At 35.6% G+C, this 22,200-nt stretch overlaps 1 protein-coding gene and 3 non-coding genes across 12 annotated transcripts; all 4 read right to left on the reverse strand.

Annotated features, from left to right (window-relative positions):
• Positions 1-1,558: 1,558 nt before the first annotated feature.
• LOC113080032 (autophagy-related protein 16-1-like) lies at positions 1,559-21,841 on the reverse strand. 9 transcript variants are annotated; one of them, XM_026252280.1, is made up of 21 exons: positions 21,649-21,835; positions 21,136-21,175; positions 19,951-20,062; positions 19,328-19,421; positions 19,081-19,186; positions 17,861-17,934; positions 17,528-17,779; positions 17,135-17,200; positions 16,205-16,291; positions 16,058-16,117; positions 14,857-14,901; positions 13,776-13,878; positions 11,565-11,670; positions 11,030-11,100; positions 9,615-9,686; positions 6,805-6,925; positions 5,716-5,821; positions 5,491-5,640; positions 5,275-5,322; positions 4,994-5,095; positions 1,559-3,694 (listed from the first exon to the last, which is right to left on the reverse strand). In XM_026252280.1, exons 3-21 carry the CDS (start codon positions 20,054-20,056, stop codon positions 3,601-3,603), a joined length of 1,863 nt encoding a protein of 620 aa, XP_026108065.1. In that variant the 5' UTR covers positions 20,057-20,062; positions 21,136-21,175; positions 21,649-21,835; the 3' UTR covers positions 1,559-3,600. The 9 variants fall into 9 exon arrangements, with proteins under 9 accessions (XP_026108065.1, XP_026108068.1, XP_026108066.1 ...); XM_026252283.1 differs by lacking the exon at positions 21,136-21,175 and having other exon boundaries at positions 13,776-13,875; positions 16,058-16,114; positions 21,649-21,841; XM_026252281.1 differs by lacking the exon at positions 21,136-21,175 and having other exon boundaries at positions 16,058-16,114; positions 21,649-21,841.
• On the reverse strand, positions 7,013-7,282 carry LOC113080035 (small Cajal body-specific RNA 6). The gene has a single exon (XR_003281796.1).
• Positions 11,238-11,518, reverse strand: LOC113080034 (small Cajal body-specific RNA 6). Its single transcript, XR_003281795.1, has one exon.
• On the reverse strand, positions 13,427-13,705 carry LOC113080033 (small Cajal body-specific RNA 6). Its single transcript, XR_003281794.1, has one exon.
• Positions 21,842-22,200: the final 359 nt, after the last annotated feature.

Genomic DNA, 22,200 nt, shown 5'->3' on the forward strand with positions numbered 1-22,200 from the left:
CAGGAAAATAACAGCGTTAATGTTGTAAAATTCATCATTTATGAAACTAATTACATTTCAACTCTAAAGCAGCTTCAATTCATTTCAATGAATGTCAGTGCATATAAGTGGATATTATTATTTCATATTAATTGTCTTGTAAATCCCATTCAATATATATATATATATTTTTTTAATATATATATAATTTTTTATTGAGCGGTGATGTGGCGCTGCAGTAACTCACCTGTCTGTGTTCAGATGCAGGTAATGTTGTGTGTTGAGTTAAAGTGTGAGTGGACGCTGGTTTTAGGGCCAGTATTTCGGCTCTTTTCTGTCGGAGAGATTATCATCACTGGCTTGCAGAAGTAATGAAGATGCAGGAATATCATTCTGATATCACACACATTAAATAAGCAACAAAAAAAGCATACTTTGTATAATGAGTGCAGTGCAACTTTCTGTGAAGCACAACAGCAGGTGTTTAGCAGAATGTCAAAGCTTGTTTTAAACAGAATTAATAAGTGGATGTCAGGCTCTAGACAAGCATAAAAGTAGGCAATATGATTAATTTTTTAGTTTCAAAGTCTTTCGGAAAGTCGTGATATAGTTTGCATGACACCTAAATGTAATTCTTTGAGATACTAAAAATCTCGACTTTTACATTTTACTTGCAGCTTAGCTTTTAGTCTGTTTTTGACAAAAAAATTATACGTGGAAAAAAAAATAATAAATAAAAAGGTTAAAATAAAAACACATTAATAAAAATACACATTAATAAAAAATACACATTAATAAAAAATACAATTCATTATTAGTTTATGTAAGCTTAGGCTCATTAAATGTACATAATTAAAATAATATCAAATTAAATATACTGTTTTCATTTGATTAATTTCAAAATATTTTTTTCTAATATTTTATATTTAATAATAATGATTAAAAAATGAATCAAATAAATTATTAAAATATTATCTTTTGTCATTTAACCATATATATTATTTTTGATTTGATTAATTATATAATTTTACAACAACAATAATTATAAAAAGTAAATAATATACAATTATTTAAATATAATTTATTGTAAATCATTAATTACTAAATGTTAAAATCAGCATTAAGACTAATAAATGCTATGTTTTTTTGAATAATTATATTAACTAATGTAATTGAATGTAAACAAATAGAACCTTGTTCATCTTTAACAGTATCTTTTCAGAAGACTAAGACATATGGACTGAACATTATAAAAACAATTTTTATTTTTTATTATTGTTATAATACTAGTAGATCTATTGTTTTCATATTAACTAAGGTTAACTGTTGATCTCTTTCTGGAATACTGACCAATCAGAACACAGGATTGGAATGATCTATTAAATAATGCATGCTTGTGGGTGATTAAAGAAAGAGGTGTTTGTAGATCGATAAAGCCTGTGATTTAAGACTGTGTTGTCAATCTCAGCAGTCTGACATCTGATGTCAGATCATGGGATTATGCACCCATCTCATTTTACACACTCATGCGTGAATTTCCCTTTTTAAAAAATCAGAGAAAAGACCAAACAAACGCAAGCATCGTCCCACACATTTTATGGTGTGCAAACATTAAGCAGACATATACAGAGACCTCATATACATTAGCAACAATTATCTCCCACAGTCCGCTTAAGCCGGCCCACTCTCAGCCCCACCCACATATGCATTGGAGAGGGCGGAGCTAAACACAAGCCACACCCACAAGTCATTTATAAAGTATGCAGTCCCCTCCAACTGAAACCAAGTGCACTTGCTAGGCACCGCGACAGATGTTGAGCACGAGGGGACGCGAGTGTCTTAAAATCAGCCAGATGCTTCAGATATAGTGTTCAGTGGCGTATGAAGGAGCTTTACAGTCTTATATTCAATGAAAGCGTCACGGCGAACCACAAGTGCACTTGTTATCCTTTGAAAAGTAGCTCAAGGAGAGTTTGATACAGTATTTGAAACAGACGTCATGCTCGGAGGAAACGCTGTCAGGATATGAGCTGAGTATGCATGAAATAGAAATAAAATAAAGATAAAGAACAAGAGCATCACTTTCTCCACTAAAACACACACACATACACACACTTCTCACCGCACACGTACTGCGTCATTGCATGCATCGTACACCAGTTCAACACACACACACACACACGGGATCTGAGGGGAGGGGCTTAGGGCAAAGAGTGCTGTGATTGGTCTCGTTTTCAATTGTGTCAAATCAACTATGGTATCAGGAAATAAACTACTATGCTTCATAAATCATTTGCTCTACTGAACTGACACCTATTAATCAGCAGATTCAAATAAACATGTCAAACATAGGAAAGAATTGTGGGAAATATCTTTGAATTTCATGCACGGCAAAACATTTTTTTTTTTTAAAGTGACAAAAAATTAGAGCATTAAAATCAACATATGGGTAATCTCACAAAATTAAGTGATGCTTACTTTGACCTAGAAATCAAAATAAAGAAACAACTTTTGCATAAAAAAGTCTTTTTTAATTATTTTTTTATAGTAAAAATGTATTTTTATTCATATTTTTTATATTATTTTATGCATGTACATTGTTTTTTGTTTTTTATCTAAACACATTTTCACCCAAAATATTCTGCAATTTAATAGAATTTATGTTCTGCCTAAAGAAAATTAAAGAATTCAGAATTATATTTCAGAATTTTTACATTTATTTTCCATATTTTATACATGAACACAATTACTACAATCCAAAAAAACTTTCATTTGGAAATAATTATATAAAATAAATTATAATTACATAAAATAAAATAAAATATATTTTTTATAACTAAATAACAATGGCAGCTTTACTGGTTTTAATTTATGCAGATTTTAATAAAGAAAACACTTTATGGACAGGAAGATTATTTCTGTATAACAATGTATTTTTTCATTCATAACATTTTTTGCGATACAGAATATGAGGGTAAAATGTGTTTAAATACGCCAAAATGTCAATGCAAATGATCATAAAAAAGGGATGCCTCCCATTTTCTTTGAACAAAATATTTTCATTTGATTTTATCAGAAAATAGACATTTCTTTGTGAGTCTCACCCTAAAGAGAATTGGGTCACCGTTCAATACATGCCTTTTATTCAAGACTGTAAAAAAGGGAGATACGGGATTTCTGCTCTAGGAAAAAACAAATTGTGAACAGTGCCATCTATAGAGTTCAACTGGAACTGCATCCAACACACAAACACACACACACACACACACACACTCAGACACAAACACACAGCTTAATGGCCTGTATCTGCAAAAAGCAGAGCATAAACTCTGACCGTAAACACACACAAACACACACTATTTTAGAGCCGTGTTAAAATAAGCAGTAAGAGTCGTGTAGGACAGTGAGAGTCACAGTGATCTCCATCAACTCACATCGAGTGTGTGTGAGACAGAGTACATGAAAGATGATATAAATATGTATTACACGTGTACGGTGCTGTCCAATCACACATACACAGACAGCCGAACAGATGGCATTGTGGGAAAGGTAGTTCAAGAGGCCGGTGGGACGTGAGGGTGGGCTCACTCTCCTTCTGTAGTCACAGTCCGTTTCATCCAATCACATGTCAGACCAGAGCACGGCCTTGCTTCCTTTCTCAACGCTGGCCACGTACACACCCGATGGAGACCAGGACACCGAGTTTATGGCAGAACTACAGACAGGACAGAAAGAACCATGCATTTGTACAGCTGTGCATTATTCATAAACACAGGTATGTTCAGAAGGACATACTAAGAATACTATCTTTGCAGGTCTCTAGATGTAAATGTCCCGTATGAGCAAGACCTCCACATTTGAAAATACAACATCCAACCTATCTCAATTATATTTTAAATCATTTTACAAAAAAACAAAACAAGAATTGTTTAATAAAGTAATGACGTTGGATTTCTTTGTGCACAAATAGAATTCACGCAGCTTCAGTTTCCTAACATTACGGTTGAACCACTGATGTCACATGGACTATTTTAACCATCTTCTTACTGCCTTTCTGGGACTTGAACGTTTCAGTTTCAAAGCAGTCGATGCATGGTCAGAAAGCTCTCGGATTGCATCCAAAAAATCTTGATTTGGGTTCTGAAGATGAACGAGGGTCTTACGGGTTTGGGGGTGAGTCATTAATCACAGAATCTTCATTTTGGGAAGAACTACCCCTTTAAAGGCAGAAGGGCGAGTTTAAACTAAGGCCTTTTTGTCTGTGTTTGTGCGTGATTGTGTGCGTGTGTTGTGTGTGTGTTTGAGTGAGTGAGAGAGAGTGTATGTGTGTGTGTGGGCATGTGCTGTGTGTGCATGTGTTTGTGCGTGCTTGTTCATGTATTGTGTGTGTGAGTGTTTGTGTGAGTGTATATGCATGTGTTGTGTGTGTGCATGACTATGAGTGTGCATGTGTGAGGGAGTGTGTGCGTGTTTGTGTATGATTGTGCATGTGTTGTGTGAGCGATTATGAGTGTGTATTTGTGAGGGAGTGTGTGTGTGTGCGTTTGTGTGAGAGTGTGTTTGTGCTTTAGTCACGTGTGTGTATTTGTGCATGTGTGTGTGTGAGTGTGCATGTGTGTGCTTGAGTGTGCGTGTGTGAGAGAGTGTGTATTTGTGCATGTGTGTGTGTGTGTGAGTGTGCGTGTGTGTGAGAGAGTGTGTATTTGTGCATGTGTGTGTGTGAGTGTGCATGTGTGTGCTTGAGTGTGCGTGTGTGAGAGAGTGTGTATTTGTGCATGTGTGTGTGTGTGTGAGTGTGCGTGTGTGTGAGAGAGTGTGTATTTGTGCATATATGTGTGTGTGTGAGTGTGCATGTGTGTGTGTGTGCTTGAGTGTGCGTGTGTGTGAGAGAGTGTGTATTTGTGCATGTATTGTGTGTGACTTGTGCGCTTGTGAGAGTGTGTGCGAGAGAGAGAGAGAGAGAGAGAGAGAGAGAGAGAGAGAGAGAGAGAGAGAGTGTGTTTGTCCTGCTCACCTGTGACCCTTATCAAGGGTCTTGTCTAGTTTCCCCGTCAGAACGTTCCAGATGTACAGAACGCCGTCTGCAGAACCAGCCGCCACATAACTCCCATCAGGACTGAAAACACACACACACACACACACTCAGAGCTCGTACACGTGCATTACAGAAGCAGTCAGCTGATTCACCTGCTTCATGAGCTGAACGAAAGCTATGATGAGTAGACAGGATTTCCTCAAGAACATATATATATATATGAAAAAAAAAGACAAACTCATGCACTTGACTGCTCTCACCTGAACGTGACTCTGGTGAAGTCTGAACCACACTTGAAGCCTTGAGCACTGCAGAAGCACAGGAGAGAAACAAAAATGAGCATTTTTATGAAAAATCTCCATGCATTTTAAGTACATTGTACATTTAGCACACGCTTTTATCCACAGCGACTTCCAAATGAGAACAATAGAAGCAATAACAGCTATTAAACAGTGAAGAAGCTGTGAGGAACGCACTTAAACGTCTGTCGCACTGCATTACTGCGCAGATCGATGATCTTCACCAGATCGTCACGAGAGCAGCTCAGCAGCTCGGTCCGGTCGTGATTGAGATCCAGAGATGTAATGCGTCCCAGCAGCTCCAGCTCATGAACGGTACTCTCAGACCTAAACACCAGAGATATTAGTGATCGGAGCACTGCATCCTAACTCTACGTCTTCTCCGGTCAGATCACCACTCACCTGATGTCCCAGAAACGAATCTTCTTATCGAAGTGTCCGCTCATCACACACTGCTCCGTGCAGACGATGTCATTACAGCTAGAGCCAGCAAACACTGTCTTCATGCCTGAGACAAAGAGAGCGTCTTATTACATACTTCAAGACAATTAAAAACAACCAGCAATTCTCATGAAATAACTGTTCAATAAAACATCAGCTACCAGAAAACTAGTTACTTTCTCACATTTTAGTTCTGTCTGTTTCTGCTCATTAAATATTAATGTAGTTAAAATTAATTTAATTAAATTAAAAAATAATCAATTCTCATTGGAAATTCTGATGCATTTAAAGTTGAAACCGGTTGAAAAGTTGAAAACTTAATATTTAATGCTAATTAAATTTGATCAGAGTATTAATGTAATATTAAACTAAATTGATATTATTTTAAAAATAATTAATCAAATTAAAACAAAATGAACTAATATTTAATATTAATTAAATATTGATGTAATATTTGGATAAATAAATTAATATTCATATTTAGAATAAAATTCTTATTAGAAATTTTGATGCATTTAAAGTTGAAACCTGTAGTTAAGTTTAAAATGAACTAATATTTAATCAAACATTAATGTAATGTTAAACTAAATTGATATTTAAAAAACAAAATCAACTAATATTAATGTTATAATAATGTTATTAATATTAGTATTTAATTTGCTATTTTTTGTTTAAAATGAAGTAATATTTAATCAAGAATTAATGTAATGTTAAACTAAATTGATATTAATTTTAAAAACTAAATGAACTTATATTAATGTTATAATAATGTTATTAATATTAGTATTTAATTTGCAATTTTTTTTACAATTCTCATTAGACATTCTGATGCATTTAAAGTTAAAACCTGTTGAAAACTTGAAAATGAACTAATATTTAATTTTAATTCAATGTTAAACAAACATTAATGTGATATTAAATTATTAAAATATTAAAAAATATATAAAAATAAAAAAATATATATATAAAAATAATAATGACTATTCAATTAAATGAACATTAATTCATAATGTCATTTAAGAAGAAGTGTAAATACTAAGAGTCTCTTACAGACTTTGCTGCGTAAATCCCAGAGCTTGAGCGTTCGATCGTAGCTGCCGGAGACGATCCGAGTGTAATCGAGGAGAAACCGTGCGGATAAAACCTTCCCGCTGTGCCCTGTGAGCGTGTGCTTTTGGAAAAGACAAACACAACAAATTAAATATTTTAAGGTGTGTTGTTTCTAGTAGAAAACGAGATTCAGTTCAGCACAGATTCAGGTCTCAGAATGATTTTTGAGATCAGCTGACCAGCCTCATTCAGTCAAGCCCTCCTGTGTGTCGTGTTTCTGTGGGATGCTTCTGTCAAGAGTCTCACTGGATTCTCTAGAAAAACTTTTATGCAGCAGAAACATCCATTATATCAGCCGCCACATCAAACCAGGGATGCACAACTAGAGCATGCTGGGAAAATCAACAGGGCAGGCTGGGAGGGCGAGAAGACTGAAAGAAGGGCTGGACATCAGACCTTTTACATCACATCACTGACCTATGACCCAACAAATAAAACTTGCAAGTTTGCTGCAGCTGCATTTTTTTTTTTTTTTAAGTTGAATGGATATAATGTTTGTACGACGACGTTTTAGTGCCACGTAAAAAAAAAAAAAAAAAGATTTCGAGAATAAAGTTGAAATACTATGAGAATAAAGTCGTAATACTACGAGAATAAAGTCGAAATATTACGAGAATACTACGAGAATAAAGTTGTAATACTACGAGAATAAAGTTGTAAACTACGAGAATAAAGTCGAAATACTATGAGAATACTATGAGAATAAAGTTGAAATACTACAAGAATAAAGTTGTAAACTACGAGAATAAAGTCGAAATACTATGAGAATAAAGTCAAATTACTATGAGAATAAAGTCGAAATACTACGAGAATAAAGTTGTAAACTACGAGAATAAAGGCGAAATACTACAAGAATAAAGTCGAAATACAACGAGAATAAAGTTGTAATATTACGAGAATACTATGAGAATAAAGTCGTAAACTACGAGAATAAAGTTGTAAACTACGATAATAAAGTCGAAATACGAGAATAAATTTTAAAATTAAGAGAATAAATTCATAATAATATAAGAATAAAGTTGTAATACTAGGAGAATAAAGTCGTAATACTAGGAGAATAAAGTCGTAATACTACGAGAATAAAGTCGTAATACACGGAGAATAAAGTCGTAATACTACGAGAATAAAGTCGAAATACTATGAGAATAAAATAGCAATACTACCTTAATACTACGAGAATAAAGTTGTAAACTACGAGAATAAAGTAGAAATTAGGGCTGCACGTTCTCAAGTTTTTCATTAACCGTTAACCGAGGCCCTTAGCGGTTAATACTCGGTTAACCATAGTGTGCCATAGTAACCATAACCATAGTAATTTCCGGACATTGGCCGAAAAAAAAAAAGGAATGTCCGACAAAATTTAATCTCTCCGGTCAAATTGTCCTATTAAAACTGCCTAATAATGCCGCCCATTAACACAATCTGAATTTGAGAATAAGCCTAAAATGTATAAGGCAAAAGGTAACAAGCAGACTCCGCGGCCGCCTCGCTAAGGCTATGACTATGACTATGTTTGACACGTACAATATTTGAAAAGCGATAATTATTTATTTATTTAAATTACATTTATATCTGAATTTATGTCAACCTATAGACTTTCAAATATCAAAATGTCATGAATATGTATTTTTGTACAAAATGACATATAAACATATTTTCCTATTATACTTTGCCTGGAAACGCTTCCAACAAGGCGTCGGTTCTATTTCTAGCATGCACGCGTCGGCAAGCTCTAACCGGTTAACATGGGAACCGAATTAAAAACAGACACGCCACGCAGCTGAGATGCTTTCGCCACGCATCCAGTGTGTCCTGACCGGCCTAATGATGCCCGGGTGTTGGCTGTTGAGATTACAACAACGAGGTTGTACTTGAAGTTTATCTAAGCACTGTATTGCAATACTTGCATTTTGCCCCATCACTCGTATTAGCCCGCTTCATATTAGAAAAATGACTTCTTCTTGTGGACATTACAAATGTCTGGGAGCGCTCTGGCGGTCTCTGGTGGTGCAAAAATGTATTACAACTAAATTCAATGCACGCCATTGACGTCACTTAACCGAGCAAAATGTTTCACTCGGTTACACAATTTTTAACGGTTAATCGGTTAACCGGTTAACCATGGACACCCCTAGTAGAAATATGAGAATAAATTTAAAAATTAAGATAATAAATTAATAATACTATAAGAATAAAGTCGTAATACTAGGAGAATAAAGTCGAAATACCAGAACAAAGTTAAAATACTACGAGAATAAACTCGTTATAGGCCTACTACAAGAATAAAGTCGAAATACTACGAGAATAAAGTAGCAATACTATGTTAATACTACGAGCATAAAGTCGTAATACTATGAGAATAAAGTCAAAATACCAGAACAAAGTTAAAATACTACGAGAATAAACTCGTTATAGGCCTACTACAAGAATAAAGTCGAAATATGAAGAGTTTAAAGTAAACTTTATTCACTAAGTTTTTTTTTTATGTTATTCTCGAAGTTTTCAGACTTGAATCTTGTAATCTCGTAAAATTTTTTCAACTTGGCCTTAAAATGCCACCGTATGTTTGATTATTTCTGACACAAAAAAAAAAAAAACACTGAAATCATCAATAATTAAATGCATGAACAATAAAAGACACTTTATTGTCAATAAGACTTTAAACCTTTGTAACATTTCCAGCTAAACATGCATTTAGACTAAAACAACTGCTCAGTCTTTGATTATATGTTAGTACGCATGTGGCTCACCCGCAGCCTGAAGTCATCAACCGTCCAGATTCTGCTGGCGAAATCATTCGACGCAGCCAGTAGATACGAGCCCTGAGAGCACAAACACACTGCTGTCAGTCACCACAGTAACACACACCTCTCTTTCATCTGTGTTCAACACATGCACCACATATCGCTGTTTTAGAAAGATTGATGGTCTGAAATTAAGACCCTTTTAATTCTCTCTCTCTCTAACTCCTAAGACAGTTGAAATATTTAGCAGATACATGCATTTAAATGGATGCATAAGCATTTTGTGTGTACACACCTTTGTAAAGCATCAGCTGAATGATTAAAAGTAAATGTTTTGTACAATAAAATACTCTCTTGAATGAAAATGTCAGCTTAGCCGATATTATAAACAATGACTGTATCCTCTGAGTTATAATTAGTAGCAAATCATGGCTCTGTTGAGAAGTATAATATAAATGTTTGTTGACTCGATCACAATAAGATCAATAACATGCATTTGTAAAAAATTGCTGACTTTAAGAATATTTTGCAACCCAAACTTTTTTTCCACCAATAACAAAATATGGACAATTTGCAATTCTCATTTTATCAGGTCTTTATGGCCATATGATATACATTTTTATTTTCACCCCAAATTCAGTTCTCTATATAATATTTTCTGGGTTCTTTAAAAATTATTTTAAATCAAATATCTTGTTTAAATCAATTGAATTCATTAAACTTTAACAATTTAATATTCTAAAAACTAACCAACTAACTTCACCCTGCGGTAAAAAAAAAAAGAATATTGTTTTTTATTTACTTAAAAAAAATTATTATAAAATTAATTATTTATTATTATTATTATTATAAAAAAATAGTGACATTTCTGCCAAGTTAAACCAAATGTAATTTTCTGGCTTGTAGTGAAGCACTTAAGAGTTAAATATTAAGTATTAGTCTAGTAATATTAATGTAATTAATATTTAATTAAATTAACATTTAGTTTGCAATTTTTTACAATTCTCATAAAAAAAATCCAGATGCATTTAAAGTTGAAACCTGTTGAAAAGTTTAAAATGAACATACATTTAATGTTAATCAAATATTAAATTAATAAAAAATAACTACTATTTTTCACAATAATCAATCTTGCAGTAAGGAACTTAAGACCTTTATAAGGATAATTTTTATCAAATAAAATGGTGAAATGCTTATGACCCTCAAATTGATTTATTAATCCAAAAATTTGCCCAAAATCCACCAAATTATATCTTAAGCTTCATCAGTAAATGATGGATTTCCTTGATTCCGTCTGTGTTTTCTGCATTAGGGACACCACAGGGCTCTATGTTGGCATATCACATATTCTTCTCTTTTATCAGCAGCATCTACACTTATTTAAAGATGTTATGTTAATAATAAAGTAGACAATAACTCACCGCACTGTCAAACTCTATACTGGTGATTCCAGCATTACTGCCCGTCAGCGCACCTTTAGGTTCACAACGCCCTGGAGAAACAAAAGAAGCTTTTATAACCCCACACAGACAAGAGCTGAACACCTACTGAAGCTTAACAGATCCTGGTTCTGCAGTTGTTTCATTAAACCTTGTGAAACTGCATAACTTCCACATTGAAACGACTGAAGGTCTCAGCTTGAAAACTTGAGATCATGAGCCTGTCAGGCGTTCTCCTTCAGTCCGGCCCTCCTGTGTGTCGTGCTTCTGTCTGACGCTGCTGTTATAAAGCCTTCTTATTCTCTAAAAGACTCTATATATACAGCAGAAACGTCCGAAATATCAGCCGCCTCCTGCAACCAGCGATGCACGACTAGAGCAAGCTGGACCGAATGAAGAGAGGCTGCTGGGAGGGACGGGAGGACGGGAAGGAGACGGAGGCTTCAGACCTTTTACATCTCATCACTGACCTCTGAACCCTGATGAAACGGTGAATGATAATACAGGTGTACAGTACCAGAAGCGACCTCCCAGAGCTTCACCCTGCGGTCCATTCCTCCCGTGGCAAGCAGACGGGAACCAGGACTGAACCTCACGGCGTTCACTTCTCCATCGTGGGCGTCCTACACACAAACACAAACGGTTTTGAGTTTTACCCTTCTGCTTTAGGAGATTCAATCCGCCTGATAATGTGGGGTTTGTGTTGATTTCCATGCAAATCATGCACAAATAAATAAACTGGCACTACAGATTTATGTAAAAACAGAAAAGCTTTATTGTAGCCTGTCTAAAAAACGAAATACGAGAAATTAATAGATGCATGCATTCTTTACGTTGTGAATAAACCTTTTTTTTTATGTAATGTGTTTGCAAAAATGCGTATCTATTAAATTATAAATAGTGATATTTTGAGAATGTGATTTATAAGAACTAATTTTATTTGAGATATGCAAATTGCATTCAATTTTAAAATATAAAATAAATCCATACAGATATACAATGTATACTACACATATATTGCAATGACAATTTATGTATATAATGGCTTTATCTTTTTTATTTGTTACTTCACATTTTCAAATTTCATAAATTTATAAGGGTCATTTTAACCCACCTATTTTTATGTTCTAAATTATCTGCACACACAAAACAAATACAATTATTTCCATCTTTTTTTGTGAAATTATTTCATGGCAAATTGTATGGAAACCAATGGAAAAAGTCAATTGGAGTCCAGACAGAATTTGAACAGCCTTTCCAAAACACATGTGACCCTGGAGCAAAAAACCAATCATAAGGGCCATTGTTTTTAAATAGAGATCAATACATCATCTGAATGCTGAATAAATAATGTTTCCATCGATGTATGGTTTATTAAGAGGCAATAATATTTGGCTGAGATACAACTACTGTATTTTCCCGGACTATAAGTCGCACTTTTTTTCATAGTTTGACTGGTCCTGCGACTTATAGTCAGGTGCGACTTATTTATCAAAATTAATTTGACATGAACAGAGAGAAATGAACCAATAGAAAACATTACCGTCTCCAGCCGCCAGAGGGCGCTCTCTGCTGCTCAGTGATTGGTACCGGCTGTAGACGGTAATGTTTTCTCTTGGTTCTAAATAAATGCGACTTATAGTCCATAGTATAGTGATTTATATATGTTTTTTTCCTAATCATGATGTATTTTTTGACTGATGCGACTTATACTCAGGTGCAACTTATAGTCCGAAAAATACGGTATTTGAAAATCTGGAATCTGAGGGTGCAAAGAATCTAAATATTGAGAAAATTATCTTTACAGTTGTTCAAATTAAGTTCTTAGCCATGCAAATTACTAATCAAAAATTAAGTTTTGATATTTTACGGTCAGAAATTTACATAAAATCTTTATGGAGCATGATCTTTACTTAATTTCCTAATGATTTTGGGCATAAAATAAAAATGGATTTTTTTTGTGATATATGAATTTTGATCCATACAATGTATTTTTTGAATGACTTAAGACTGGTTTTGTGCTGCAGGGACACAAAAGTGTTGAAACTTTGCAATCACATTCATGACCCTAAATCAGGAATATTCATAAAATTATAAAAAAATAAATAGTTCAAGCAATTTGAAAAATAAAGTGTGGTTCAAATTGACCTGCAACACAACAGAAGGATTCAATTTAATTCGATTAATTTACATTTACAGTGCTGTGCACTAATATGTACTTAGGTTTCCTGTTGTTGCTTTTAAAACTTGTAGCAATGAGATTCACCAAACTTTGACTGCAAACGTAATGGAAATTCAACCAAATTACCACTTACTCACAGTCTAAAGCAAAATGAGTCAAATTAACCGGGTTTCCTCCTGTTTTAAGCTTGTTTGAAAGGTCTCAGCTTGAAAACTTGAGATCATGCACCAGTATAACGTCCTCCTCCCGTCTGGCCCTCCTTCGTGTCGTCGTTCTGTTGGACGTCGCTGTCGAGTTCACAATCGGTTCTCTAAAAGACTCTTATTCAGCAAAAACGTCCAAAGTATCAGCCGCCACCTCGAACCAGCGATGCACGACTAAAGCATGCTGGGAAATAATTAAGAGGGGCTGCTGGGAGGGCCGAGCAGACTGGGAGGAGACCTGGATGTCAGACCTTTTACATCACATCACTGACCTTTAAACCCTGACCTCTGCAGATCAGAAGTGAAGGATGCATGAAAGAGAAAGAGTGAAAGTGACACTCACAAAGACGTGGAGCGCAGTGGAGGGAACTCGGACATCAGCGCAGGATGACGGCACCTCCGCGCTTTCAGGAGACGAGCCGAACGAATTCACCGAGCGACGCCTTCTGAGGGAAAGAAAGTGCACGTGTCACACGGGCTGAGCTGAAGTCTGGAGCATCCGCATAAAGAGGGTCATTCAGGGACTGAAGCGGTTATAACTGCATCTGTAAACCTGTTTTATAGCATCGCATGTAAAACTCACCTCTGTGACTCACAAATAAAACTAATGCAACTCAGACACTTCCAAGCAAACTCAAATCTATGCAGCCAGTTTGGGTGGGTGATGATACTGATATATTTAAAACTCACTTTCATTTTTATAGATGTGTGTAATACAAACCGAAAATGCTTGTCTGTATTTAAAATATATATTGTACCCTCAAATTGTTTAAGTTATAAGATTTATAAATTATGATAATTGTATAAAATCTGAGTAATAAATTGCAATTTAATAGACATCTGAAATAAATCATAACTTTTTAATGGCATAAAATGCACACAAATTAACTATTTTTACAATTTGATAATAATGTGGTTTAATAAAACATGATAAAGGCTAAATACAAACAAATTGAAAGCTTGTTTAAAATTCAATGAAAAAAAAAAAAAATGCATTTAATTGTGATTAACATGAGTTTTGTGTGTGTGTGTGTACATGCGTGTGTTTTTTTATTTGCATTGATTGTAAAACAATTTTTCTGAGCTTCAGATGCCCCACTGGAAACCTTATAATTGACTATTTATAATAACTAAATAAATGCACTATTATACCAGACATTATCACTCAATCAGCGAATGCAAAACCAATATAAAGTTGATAGTGTCTCCCAGCTCGTGGTTTCACCTGATAGATCACCCACCCAGCCAAAACTCTCACACAACTACACACAGAGCAACAGGCAGCCTGCAGACATCGAGGAGCGGTTACCCACAATCCATCTCACAGCCCTTCTGAAATATAATTCTGTTAGCATGCTTCTGGGTTCACATCAGCACAGAATCCCTCTCTCTCTCTCTCACACACACACACACACACACATCACCTGGAGTCAGATGGGACGAGACCAGGTTGGACAGAATCAGACAAGCTGCAGACACAGAGAGAGTGTAGTATGAGACACACACACACACACACACACACTCTCTCTCTCTCTCTCTCACACAAACACACACACACACACACTCTCACACACTAACTTACTCTCACACACGCACTCACTCTTACACACTCCCTCTCTCACGCACACACACACACACACTCTCTCTCTCACTCACAATCTCTCACACAAACACACACTCTCACACACTAACACACACTAACTCACTCTCACACACACACAAATTCTCTCACACACACACAGACTCTCACACACTAACTCACTCTCACACACACGCACACACACACACACACACACACACACACACACTCTCTCTCTCTCACTCACTCTATCACACAAACACACACATTCTCACACACTAACTCACTCTCACACACTCACTCTTACACACTCTCTCACTCACACAAACACACACACTCGCACACACACACACACACTCTCTCTCATTCACTCACACACTCTCTCTCACTCACACAAACACACTAACTCACTCTCACACACTAACTCACTCTCACACACACGCACTCACTCTTACACACTCTCTCACACACACACACTCTCTCACACAACACACACACACACACATTCTCACACACTAACTCACTCTCACACACACTCACTCTTACACACTCTCTCTCTCACTCACACAAACACACACTCGTGCACACACACACACACACTCTCTCGCTCTCTCACTCACACTCTCTCACACACTCTCAGACACACTCTCTCTCACACACACACACACTCGCAAACACACTCTCACACACTAACTCACTCTTACACACAAACACACACACTCACGCACACAAATACACTCTCTCATTCACTCACACACTCTCTCTCTCATTCACTCACACAAACACACACTCGTGCACACACACTCTCACACACTAACTCACTCTCACACACACATACACTCTCTCTCTCTCTCTCTCTCACACTCACACAGAAGAGAGTAATAAAAACATGTCGAGACCAAAATAAGAAGTGTTTTTGCACATTTTAGGATTATTTCTTTAGATTTTGAGCTTAAATATGATCTGGAGATGTTCTAGACAAGTTTTATGGACAAAATGAAGACAAAAAGAAACATTTGTGTCCATACACACAGACTGAAACATACCCAAAGATATTAGAGATGGAATCCAGCAGTCCAGCAGGAGGAGGCTGAGACGCTCGTCTGCTGAGAAACACACACACAGCATCAGTTACTGCATTCAGTGAGGACATCTGTGACTCTGTGTGTGTGTGTGTGTGTGTGTGTGTTCACCTGGGAGTGCGACTGGTCTGTCTGCTCGGTGACGTTTCACCCGCTGCCTTCCCAGCATCCTCTGAGAGAACTTCGATGTCATCATCTCTAAACCAATCAGAAAACAACATTCAGTAAGATTTCAAAATTATTTAACAGGATTCTCAAACACTACAGAAATCCACCAGGGCTTGAATTCATACATTTAAAAAAAAAATTGACAAAAAGGATGATGTGTTGTATTTTGATATGGTTATAAACAATATACCTTCATAAAAGGTAAAAACTACTACCCAAAATTCAAATCAAATGAATAAATATTAACAGAAAATATCTATGATATAATCTTGGCAGGTATTATCTTGGTTTTTAATGACAAATAAAACCATATAAAAAAACTTTTTTTGAAATAAAGCCAAAATAAGATGTAAATAAAGTAACTTAAACATGAAACACTTCAATTTAAAAAAAAGCTGCCTTGGAAAATAACTTATAAACAAGTTTAAGTACTAAAATTATATATTAAAATTTTTTTTTAAATAGAAATCTTAAAAAAAATTTTTTTAATTATAATGAAAACTGAAAAGCACTTGAAAAATGAATATTTAAAATGCTGCTGACAACTAATTGCCATAAATCAGTTTAAGTACTAATGTTAATACAATTAATAATGAAAAACAAATTATAAATCTAAATGCTGAATATAAATATTTTTAAAAGTTACTAAAACGTAAAAGCCAATTCAAAATGATTAAATACTACAATAGCATGCAAATAACACTGTAATAGATACAAAAGTTTATAATTTTAAAAAGAGTGTGCTCACAAAGAGTGTTTCCACTATGATTGTGAATCAAAAGGTTTAAATTGACCATGTTACTATATCACAAACCCTGTATGTCGAGTAAAATTCTCACTGTACCTAGCAGACATATTTCTAAACAAACTCACGGCTCTATGGGAAGAGGTTCCTTCGCTGCTTCCGCCAGATCCTTCTGAAGCTTCGCCTGTCTGCGTCTGCAACGATTTCAGTGTGTTTAACACACATTTAAACTCTACCGAACCCTCCCAGCCGGTTTCAAACAACCAATCAGGAGGAGAATCACAATGAGCTCATTTCTGCATGGAGGGTCAGGAAACAAGCCCCTTGTTTTTTCAGCATAGATGGTCATAAACTGATGGGTGGCGGCCAATCACTTATTTCCATTGTTTTTAAACGACCCTTAACGACTGACCAATCAATACGAGCCGTTAACGAGGTCGTTTACACACATGATGCACTTAAAGCTTGTACAAAAGAAAGTGTATTTTAGAAACTTGAGTTGAATGGTGTGTGCTTCTGACCTGGTGTCCTTCTCGTTCTCAGCGTTGAGTTTGTTGGCCTCCTGCGCTTTCTCGGCCATCCAGCGTGTCACCAGCTCCTGATTGTCCTCTGTGGTTTTCCGTAGTTTCTCCTCCAGGGCGCTGAACGTGATCTGCAGGGCATCGTACTCGTCTCGAAGCGTCTGATTGGCTCGTTCCAGATCGGCCAGAGAGTTGCGCAGATCGCGACACTCTCCTTCCAGATGAGAGATCTGATGCTGATACTCCTGCATCCTGACAAAACACACACACGAGAAACCGTCACACACCGCTGATCTCAATCAGATTCATAAAGCACACACACACTGAACTCACTTGGCTTCATTACTCTGGATCTCTTTGTCTTTCTGCTGAATCTGGTTGTTTAGTTCAATCACGCTCTGAGCCAACTGCAAAAACACAAAGAAATTATAGTTTTATTGGCATGTTTTTCCACCAGTGCTATTTTAGTATCACTGATACTATAGTTTTTTTTCATATTTTAAATTAAATTGTAATTTTTATAATTCCGTTTTTCACTGTATTGTGAGTTAAAGTTTTAGTAATTTTGTTGTATGTTTGCTAATCCGAATAAAAATGATAAAAGCACATATAATTATAAATATAAACTAACATAATTAAAAAAAATAATAGCATATAAATAATATTAAATACTGGCAATTGCTTGTACAGTAACTTGAAAAATATATATTTTCAGTTTTTTTTATACTTTAATTTAATCTAATGTTTTAGCAATTTTGACAAGTGTTTTTGAAAAATGTTATAAGTATTTTTTTTAAATGTATCCAATTTTTTTTATTATTAATTTGAGATAGAAATATCGACTAAGTTTAAATAGTTAGTTAATTAGTTAGGTAATTATAATAATCTGTTTCCCACACAGATTTGTTTTTAAAATAAACGAAAAATAAATACATTTGTATATAAAATTGTATACATATAATTAACAGCAATAGAAAAAGAAATTTGAAATAATTTGACAATCAATAAAAAAAAAAAAGTGTAAAAGAAAAATGCTTATACTTTTAGATGAAAAAGTATTTTTCAGAAATAAATAAATATTAAATAAACAAAACGAATGAGTGCTCTGGGACTCTCAGCCGTCAAAATAAAAGTCCTGCATCGAACACATCGTCCAAGCAGAAAAATTTATTGGCCAATGCATACATTTGAAAAATGCCAAATATCGGCCGATATATCAGTAAACCACTAAATATGATTACTTAATTGATTCCATGAAGTGGATAGTTTAAACTGATTTTGAAGTATAAAGGTACCGATTCTAATGCTACATTTACATTACATTTAGTCATTTAGCAGATGCTTTTATCCAAAGGGACTTGCTATCATTGCTGTTGAATTTTAAGCAGTGAGCTATTAAGATGTTACTACAAAATCATGTCTAAATACACTCATACTCAAGTCACATGACAAGGAATGAAAACTAGTCAGATGATGCAGAATGGTCAAGATACTGAATACTGAACAGGTATTGAAATGTAAATGTGGCTGTTGAAATGCAAATTAATGTTCACCTCTCCTCGTTTCTTGTGCAGCTCCGTTAGCTCCTCTTGATGTTTAATTCTCATCTGAGCCATTTCCTGCTGCAGGGAATCACTGCGACCGCCCTCGACGCCCGGACTAACACACACACACACACACACACACACACACACAAACACATACACACCATGTTACTTTTTTGTATTCATAATGCAATAATTCATATTTGGATAATGTTCTTCTTTCCACACGTTATCTCCTTTCTCCTTTTATGAGCACCTGAGGTCGTGTCTGTTCTGATGCTCATATTTCTCGGTCTGGAGACGTTCAGAAAAAACAACCTGAAGATCAGACCTCTCTAACAACCGGTTATCTGGAGACAGAGAGAACCAGAGAAACTAGATAAAGAAATCGTATCAGACAGGAAAATAATTTAAAAGAAGATGCATTATATTATTATTATTATTTTTTTTTTCATTTAGGACATCAGAAAACACATATTGGAAGATTATAAAACAAAAACAAAAAAAAATGTCTAGGAATATTTATTTGTATTTAATTTGTTGGAAAATATTATTATTATTTTACCTTAATATTCAGTGGTTAAGAAGATATGTATGATTTAGACTCTTGATTGTTAATACAAATCAATTAAATCAATATTTTTTTTAGATTTTAGATATTGTTAATCTCTTTAGAATGATCTTAGATTTACAATAATGCTTTTTTATTATTATTAATTTATTATCAATTTGCAATCAATGCAATAACATATCAGCAACAATCAAAAATGAATTAAAATAATTTATTATTAGTGTTATTATTAACTATAACAATAATAATAAAATCACTTCCATCTCACATAACAATACCTAATGCACAAAAAAAAGTGTGTGTCTTACACTGGTGTATGATCTCCTCAAAGGCCTGACGCTGAACTCTGTCTCTCTGCTTCAGCTGATCCATAACATGATGTTTCCACAAACACTCGACTCTACGGCCCGCCATCTCCTCCTGAACACACACACACGCAGAAAGAGAGAGAGAGTTACACACACACACACCCTAACATAGAGAAAGAGAGAGAGAGAGTTACACACACACACACACACACACACACACACAGAAAGAGATAGAGTTACACACACACCGAGAGAGTGAGTTACACACACACACACACAGAGAGAGAGAGAGTTACACACACAAACACACACACAGAAAGAGATAGAGAGTTACACACACACCAAGAGAGTGAGTTACACACAAAAACACACACAGACAGAGAGACTGAGTTACACACACACAGACGCAGAGACAGAATTACACACACACACACACACACACACACACACACACACACACAGAGAGAGAGAGAGAGAGTTACACACACACACACAGAGAGAGTGAGTTGCACACACACACAGAGAGAGAGTTAGTTACACACACACAGAAGCAGAGAGAGACAGTTACACACACAAACAGAGTTACACACACAGAGTGAGTTACACACACACAGACAGAGACAGTTACACACACACACACAGAGTTACACACACACACGCACAGAGAGAGAGAGTTACACACACACACGCACAGAGAGAGAGGGTTACACACACACACACAGAGAGAGTGAGTTACACACACACAGACGCAGATAGAGACAGAGTTACACACACACACACACACAGAGAGAGAGATGCACACACACACACAAAGAGAGAGAGTTACACACACACACACAGAAAGAGATAGAGAGTTTCTCACACACACACACACACAGAGTTACACGCAGAGAGATAGAGAGTCACACACACAGACGCAGAGAGAGACAGTTACACACACACACACACACACACACACAGAGTGAGAGATAGTTACACACTCCTCACAGAGAGAGAGTTACACACACACACAGAGTTACACACAGAGAGATAGAGAGTCACACACACACACAGACGCAGAGAGAGACAGTTACACACACACACACACAGAGTGAGAGATAGTTACACACTCCTCACAGAGAGAGAGAGAGCACTGACACAGTTAATATTCTAGTGAACCAGTTCCCTAAAGCAAACACAATTAACCTCGAGTAGAGTGTGTCTTAATTCAGAGCACGTTCAGTCCCTGGAAAAAAAAGAGGAACATCTGTCCTCAACACAGGAGGAAGTGACACAAGATCAAACACGAGAAAGGACATTTTTAAACGGAAGTAAACACACTCGTGCCAGCTAATAATTACTCGAAACAATAATAAAATAGGTTACTTTCATTAACACCCGACAGATCACTATTAAACATTAAAAGTGTCAGAAATGGCATCTTTGTGTATTTTTCTAATCCATATTTGTACTAATGATCTGCATGAATTCATCACGTGATCCAATAATAATCAATAACACGGGTTTTATGACTCAGATTCAAGCTTTAGGATGGAAATAAACCTGCCATGATGCTCAATAAAGTGTGCTGAAGACATTTAGCGTCGTTATTAATATAAATTCTGTAGTTGTTGTGCTTTTCTAGATATTTTTAAGCGATGTATCAGATCTGCACCGGCTAATGACTTTCACTTTCGAAAAACAGCAGGTTTACTTTACCTCACAGCATCTAAACGCGTCTCCGCTAGTTTAGATGAACTCTTCTTGATGATACGAATGAATTATTCCGACTACAAAGAGCCGAACCGTGTCAGAAGAGGTTTAATCGGGTAGGTTTCATGCTAACCCACTCCAGACTGAAGGATCAAGGACGCCATTTTGGATCAACAGACGTCTGTTTCCTGCTGCGCCGTCGCGGGAGTTCTACGTCACGACCGCGTGCTTCCCACGTTTCCACTTCCAAACTTAATTTGAAGCCTTTAAGACTCAAAAGAGTATATAAAAAAAGAAACATTGGAAAACAATCGAATACTCCGCATAATAAACACATGTGATGATTTCAAAATAGAGTAAAACATTTTTATTGCAATGTTAAACTCCAATAAAGTTGAGAAGAGTTTGACTTGTACAGTTTTAAACGCATTTTATGTAGGCTACATATCTAAATATCCTACTGTACGTCATAACATTCCAAAGGTCATTTGTGCTCTTCCCATTCTGAATTTTTCTTAAAAATAATAGATTTGTCATGCTTTTCCTCATCTGATATGA

The sequence above is a fragment of the Carassius auratus genome, unplaced genomic scaffold (assembly GCF_003368295.1).
Source record: "Carassius auratus strain Wakin unplaced genomic scaffold, ASM336829v1 scaf_tig00030136, whole genome shotgun sequence".
NCBI lineage: Eukaryota > Metazoa > Chordata > Actinopteri > Cypriniformes > Cyprinidae > Carassius > Carassius auratus.

What these genes read in the sequence shown, in the direction of transcription:
- LOC113080032 (XM_026252279.1), bottom strand. Translation starts at nt 20,056, where the DNA reads ATGGCGGGCCGTAGAGTCGAGTGTTTGTGGAAACATCATGTTATGGAT. An exon ending in GCTCTGGGAGGTCGCTTCTG is followed by an intron (nt 11,101 to 11,564) that starts GTACTGTACACC and finishes TTGTTTCTCCAG; the next exon opens with GGCGTTGTGAACCTAAAGGT. An exon ending in ACCCTTGATAAGGGTCACAG is followed by an intron (nt 3,695 to 4,993) that starts GTGAGCAGGACA and finishes TCCTGTCTGTAG; the next exon opens with TTCTGCCATAAACTCGGTGT.